The sequence below is a fragment of the Eurypyga helias genome, unplaced genomic scaffold (assembly GCF_000690775.1).
Source record: "Eurypyga helias isolate BGI_N326 unplaced genomic scaffold, ASM69077v1 scaffold31137, whole genome shotgun sequence".
NCBI classification, from domain to species: domain Eukaryota; kingdom Metazoa; phylum Chordata; class Aves; order Eurypygiformes; family Eurypygidae; genus Eurypyga; species Eurypyga helias.
Genome location: NW_010262852.1, coordinates 1 through 6,929, shown reverse-complemented (window position 1 = coordinate 6,929; position 6,929 = coordinate 1). Strand labels below are relative to the sequence as shown.

The window sequence follows — 6,929 nt, the reverse complement described above, 5'->3', positions numbered from 1 at the left end:
AATCTGTCTGTAGCAGGAGTGGCTTCCATGTTGAATTCTGCAACTGGCACTCCTCTGGCAGATACCTGAGGAGCAAACATAGCAGCAGGGTACACCACAGAGGAGGTCCCGACCTGCAGGGACAGGACGACAAATCACAAGTGAGGCAGGCCAGTAGCTAAATGGACAAAAGCAAACCAACCCGCAAGGTCAGGGCCCTTCTCGGAACACTGGATCTGCAAAACCAGGAAAGCCTGGAAGACCCCTACAGAAATGAAACCAAATCAGTGTCTGTGTTTAGTGTCACTGCATATGTAGCTCCTTAACCTAGAGTAAGAAGCAGGAACTGTTTCTCTGGCAACCCACAGAAGCCTGTTTGGAGATTGAAACTGTAGGTGAACAAAAAAAATCCCAGAAACAAAACAGCATACTGCTTTCAGGAAAAAATACAAGGCACTCCTTCTGTTACTTGAGATTATTTTGTGAAGGGTACACAGTGTTTTGGTCAGCAGCATAAAACCTACAGGGCGTGTACACCGCTTCACAAAAAAGCAGCACACCATAAGGGCTAGCTCCGTTCTTGCAACATTTTGTAACTTGTTTTAACTCAGCATCAAAACAGTCCTGTTACTCACCGTTCGAGAAATTCAGACACTGGCTAGCCTCTAACACTTGAGCCTCTGACACCCATGTACACTAAACAGAGGCTGCAGATGCCAGCTGGGCAAGATCCAAACATGCCCAACCTGTTAATTTCTGAGTAGTATACGTATGTTTTCAAACTTCGTGGTCTTTTAATGTTTCACACTTGACACTGGAGATTCCCTTGGGGGCTTTTAGTTCCCTCAGGGAAGTACAGGTGCGTCTCCTTCACCCAGGAGGTGCAACCTCCTCCATGTGGCTTCCCTGCCGGTCAGCAGGCTAGGTAACAGAAGCGGCACTCACTACCAAGCAGAGGTCGCAAATATCAAGCTCCTTCTCAACCTCCGTGAGAATGTTGGGATCCAGGGTTTCACCAAACCACACGACGTGGGGGCGGAGTAGCCCATTGCAGCCATCCTCCTCACACCTGTTTAAAAATCACAAAGGGACAGCATTATGCTTCCAACATGGACGCTTCAACCTGCAAAACAGCAACAGGATTTTAAGGAGAAAGTGAACTGGAAGACGGAAGCATCACATCAGCCTCTCTTCCTTAGGAACCCAATGAAAACCAGGGTGGCTTCTTCCATCTGCAGCTAGCTAAGGCAAAGCTTCGGCCGTTATAAAAAAGCGCTGTGGCATATTCAGTGCCTGCAAGGGACTCGGCAGCGGCTGTACACTGGCACAGAGTTACGTACTGACCAACAGTGGGTAGCACCTACAAAGTAAGAAAACATTTACTGTGTAGCACTTAGTTTCTTACTGCAATTCTCCTACTACTCTACTTACTACAAAACCCATGAATTCAGGCATGTTTCAGCTTGATGCTCAAGTACACAAACATGCGATCCCTTTGGCGTCACGGTAAACTTGTGGTATACACCCCTGTTGACTGGTGCCCCCTGTAACATCAGGTTTAGATTTAGACTCAGTTCTGTGGGGCAAAGTCCCACGCCTTTTTCTCCTGTAGAATGTCTCCATGCCCTTGCAAAACTATGTGAAGAGTAATACAAGCCTTTGAGATGCACGAAGTGTGACGTAACAGCAAAAAACCAAAGCGGTCCATACTTACTGAGGAAGGTCTTCAACAGGAATCGCAGCATCTTCTGTTTCGGGGTCTGGAGCCCTGAAGTTACAAAATTGAAAAACATATTCAATCGTAGGAACAAAGCGCACGTTATACATTAACAAAAAATTGGTATTCTCTAAAGCACACTCTCTAGTCAAGGAATCTAGTCAACTTCAGTCAACTTCAACATCTACTACAACCCTAAAATACCCCTCAGGGCAGGCAGGCATTTGTCCAGAATTGTCCCAGGCCTAAGCAGCTGTCACAGCTGGTCAGTCTGTCAAAGGCACATCAAGCACGTAGGTAACTATCTATCTAAAGATCTGCTGAAAGGCAGAGGGGGAAAAAACCCTAAAAATCTGAGCTTATACCTGTCCTCCCCCACTCCCCCTTATTTGAAAGGAAGAGGATGCCTAGAAAAAGGAGACCGAAGGCAGCTTCTGCAACTTAAGTCACAGAAGTCTGTGATTTTTCTGCGACTTAAGTTGCAGAAATCTTGGGAACTGATGCTTCCCTCCTGATGGTTTCACACATCTGTATGTTGAGACCTGTCATCGTGAGACTCTTCCTGACGAGTTGAAGGACAAAAGCTACTACGTGCTCAAGAGATGCAAAAGAGGACGATCCATGTATCGGACAATGACAGTCCAATTTAAGGAATAAGCATCCAATTTAATAAAAAAGCTGAAAGGTGAAGAGGGTGGGAGTAAACACACATTCTCAGAGAGTACAATTAGTGCATGTCCAGCGTAATAGTTTCAGACCATCTGTTCAGACCAAACTGTTCTAGTTAAAACCATCTGTAACGTGGTGCTAACTTAGAGGTTAACACTTGCTCATTCCCAGGACCTGCGGTGTGGCGGGCTCTCACTGAGGTTACTGAACACAGTATACTCACGTTGCGGAACAGCTGTGTAAAATTCAAGCGTTAATACTACTAGAGGGAAATGGGGTGGTTGGCTGGACTTGTGTACACCCCTAAAATGGCTCCTTTCCTACTGAACAGCAGACAAAGCAGAAAATACCGAGAGTGTACAAGGCAGACATGTTACCCTTTCCCGGCCAACGCGGGGCATATCGGACTCTTGTAATTTGCAGCCACGTTTCCACAGTTGGTGCATCGAGTTTTAAATAAACTACCTAGAACGCACAAAGAGAGAACACGGAGGATCAGGCAACTGCCGAGACACGGCTGCACAAACAGGTCCTTAACTGACTGAATCAGACTGTACCTGGTGGGTAACTTACTGCGTGAGCCCAACAGCCGAGCGCCGACACCCGGCAGCATTACGAAGGGGACGCTATTCACACAGCGCATACACACCCTTTGCTCGGCCACCCACGGTGACAGCGGCATCGCTGTGCACAGACCAGGCCCCGCAACGGCAGATGCAGCCCTTCCGGCTGGAAGGCCGCGGTGAACAACGGCAACAGTCCCTCTAAGCTACGACTTAGCACCTTGTTCTAGCTCAGGACAAGAGAAATACACAGCCTCGTAACTATTTCAGAGGAAAATCATTATTTAAAATATTACTGAGGGAGAGGACTTCTGCTTATTGTTTCTCCCCTTAAACCAAAAATGGTTTCTTTTTAAAAAACAAAACAAAACAAAACGTTGTAACACTATTTTGTTTTATGCAAACTTCTGCGAACCCCAAAAGCTTTTGCAGAGTTAGTAATGTGGTGGAGAGATGTGCAGTATTACCAAGAGTTTAAAATTGTTTCTATTTTGTAAAAAATAAGGATAATCAAAATTAAACTATACCCAAGGCTTTACCCTTGGATCCACAACTGCAAAAGAATTTGTGCAGTTTTCCTCTGACCAGATCACAAAGTAGCAGTGGGAAATCCCACTTAAACCTTTCGTGATACTTAAGAAGCATCATAGTGCTGGAGGACCCCGATGGGACTTTGTCCTGGGAGACTTTTGCTCTGCGGCAGGGCCTGTGGAGCAGAGAAGGGAGGAGTGGGGGCACCTCAAAGGACGGAGAAGGGCTTCCTCACCCTCTGTCTCTCCACACCTGTGTATTTCCTTGGACCCAAAAAGCCCCGCTGACCCCTGTGCACTGCACCTGCTTCGTGCTCCTCCAGCACTTTGCGAGAGAGAGGGCGGGAGCAAGGAATGCTGCTAACTACAGGGAAGAGAAACGGAGTGCCACTGGGTCTTAGAAAGGTAAGGGAATCTCATCTGCTTCCAGCCCCTTCCTTCTCCTGCAGCCAAGGACTACACAGGTGGGGGCTCTGGAGGACAGGACAGAACTGGGAGAGCAGCAGGTAGCAGAGTGGAAAGCACCAGGGCTGGCGAGACCTGTCTCGCCAATACACCTTTTATTGGTGGCCATACGGGTGCGGCACCACCACTGTCACAGAGCACAAGTCTTCAGTGGATTCTTCCCTCCTTTTCTGCACAAAATCAGCCAAGTGTCTCTATCCACATATGTTCAAGTCGTTCTGAGGCAAAACTGAGCAATCAGGAAGGGAGAACCAGTTCCTGTGTACTGTCAGAATCCATTTAAAAAGACAGACGACAAAGGCAGGCTATGAATTACCCAAAACAACTTCCAGAAGAGAACAGGGCGATATTGCAAGTAACTTCACGCAAGATACTATCATTTTTAGGACAAATTTCTTTTCTCCCAGTACTCCTGCCAGCTCTCCTCCCCCACAGGTTTGCTGGCCTCTGGCTGGCAGGTAAGCTGATTCTTACCATGGATTTCCAAAAGGTGCTTTGTGCCTGCCTTTCTGTGTAGCTCATCAATATTCTGAGTAATGACCACAACGCTCCTTCCTTGCTTGCTCAGTCGCTTTTCACACTCTGCAATGGCGATATGTGCAGGATTTGGATGTTTGCTCAACATCAATTCCCGGCGGTAATGATAAAATTCCCATACACGGGAAGGGTTTCGCGCAAAAGCCTTTGGAGTAGCCAACTCCTGGAAAAGACAAAACAATTCATTCTACCAATAAAAGGGCAAGAAAATCCCTTCCCCAGATGAAGCCTGCTAGATTACTGCCATTTACACCGCTATCAGCATAACAAGAATATCAGAAGCAGATTATTTATAACCAGATGTAGTTGGCAAGAATGTAGTTCTACAGCCCTTGTAAGGATGACAAGAGGAAATCACTGATACCGATAGTGTGGTACATGGTCTTACATAGCACACTCAGACCTTGTTCTGTGCTGCCCAACCAAACCTTCAGGAGTTTAGTACAGCACAAGAGAAGATGAGGTATTTCAGTGTGTGTGATTTTTAGCATTCAAAACTCTCTTTTGCACAGCAGCCACAGCACTCGGCATTGTGTGGATACAGTCTCTCTGCTAGCAATTTCTTTTCTGCCTTAAGCCTAATTACAGCCATTGTCAAAACCTAAGTCTAATGTCTTTTACGTGCCGGTAAAATCTAAGCTATACTTTTCACACTGATTTTAATTTTGCCTTATCTTTTTTTAAACAAGGAGTAGCTCAGCCTAATGCTTCAGTGCCCAATTACAGTGGTGCAAAAACACTGGGTGCAGGATTTCTGATACAGAAGGACCAGGCATTTATACACATGCATGCTTTGTTTGAAGTAACAGTCACTGAAAGGAAAAGATGCACCATCTTTTTGATTCAAACCATCTCAAAAACCTCATCTCTCTGACCCTTTTTAACTTCAGCAAATCTGTCAGGAATGCTATCCTTAAAAAACCCAAAGGAAGCAAAAGTGATTGCAGCATTTGGGGTAGCAGTTACCAACAGTGTAACGATTACCTGAAACATGCAGCACCATGCAGGATCAGAGTCTCAAGGCCCCTACACTACTCACACATTTTGGTGGGCTCTGTTGCACCACTCCACCCCTCAGTGTTTGCTTCCACCTCCTCTCCCACTCCAGTGGCTCCCAATCCTGGCAAGAACACGCCAGCAAGAGAGACAGTTCTTGTGGGAGAATTGGACTGGGAGGGAACCTGCCTCCTAAAACATTTTTGAGGAGTATTATGAGAAACTAAGAATAAAAGAAAACAACTAGTCGGTATTGTCAGTTCTGTCCTTTGTTATTTTGGCAAAAGTTGTTACGAGTTTAAAGCAGGAAAGGCCCCACAAGGCAAGAGAACAGAAGAGGAGCAAACCACTAAGCTGCAGGGCAGCGAGCAAACGCGGTCGGTAAAAGACCCAGAGCTGTCTGCGAAAACATCAGTTTCTCAAACAGCCAATAACCCAAACAACAGAAGTTGCAGCTGCACAAAGCGGCCCCGCCAGCGCAGAGGGAATTGCTGCAGGCACGTCTGTCAGCAAAGCTACCACCCTGGAGCGCTTCCACCCTCTCTTCTTCTTCTGAACTTTCCCACTCGCCTACCCGAAGGGAAGAGAAGCACTGCTGCGCAGAGACGTGCCGCCGCTATGTACCTGGGCTTGCCACTTTCTCCAGAAACCTCCAGCCCCTCGGAAGGTTGGAACTCCACTCTCTGCACTCACACCAGCTCCTGTGATAATGGCTATGTGCTTCGCTTTGGCAAACACTTCCCGAAAATCGGCCATATCTAGAGCAGGGAGGAAAAACAAACATCTGTTTGAGCGCTTACACTTTTATATAAGAGGCCACATACACCTCCCCTGACTTTTTCAGAATATCTACTTGTTTCCGAGTTTCTGTACACTGGCATTTGAAGGGCAGTTCCTGCAGATGCTCAAAAATGCGTATGAGCAAGCCCAGTAGGGCAATGTGTATTAAACTCTGAATATACTCAGTATTTGAAAGGCAGAGCCTTAAAACTAAAACCCCACGCTAGATGCTACCATGATAACAGCTGCTGCCACCACCACCCAGGAACAGTTTGCTTCTGAATCGTGAAGTAAGATCCTAGGATGAAAAATATTTATCTTTAGTTACAAAGCATCAATTCAAAATTCAAGTGATTTGGGAAAACACATTTCTTTCTGCGGCATCTTGCCCATTTTCTAGGCTTGCTGTTGTATCTTCTGTTTTTGAATGGACATTTTCTCCATTTTTCCTTGCATGGTAAGGTAACTCAGGAAAAAAGATGGGAAATTTTCTTTGCATTTTTCTAAAACAAAATTTAAAAGGAACAGGTTCACTAAAGAGAGACCAAAAAAAAAAAATCTCTTCTAGTTTACCTCAGATATTAATTTTAAATCAACATATTTTAGAACCACGGAATAGCTGAGGTGGGAAAGGACCTGCTGAAGGTCTACTGCTGCTGAAGTAGAAGAATTTAGAAGAACTCAAGCACCTAG

The 6,929-nt window shown here is 45.9% G+C and overlaps 1 protein-coding gene across 1 annotated transcript; it reads right to left on the bottom strand.

Moving 5' to 3' along the window:
* Positions 1–5: 5 nt before the first annotated feature.
* On the bottom strand, positions 6–6,240 carry SIRT5 (sirtuin 5; the record flags this gene model as incomplete). Its single annotated transcript, XM_010155871.1, has 6 exons — positions 6–113; positions 925–1,048; positions 1,694–1,747; positions 2,743–2,830; positions 4,398–4,623; positions 6,081–6,240. Coding segments are annotated over 6 exons (760 nt in total), but the record flags the coding sequence as incomplete, so codon positions are not given.
* Positions 6,241–6,929: the final 689 nt, after the last annotated feature.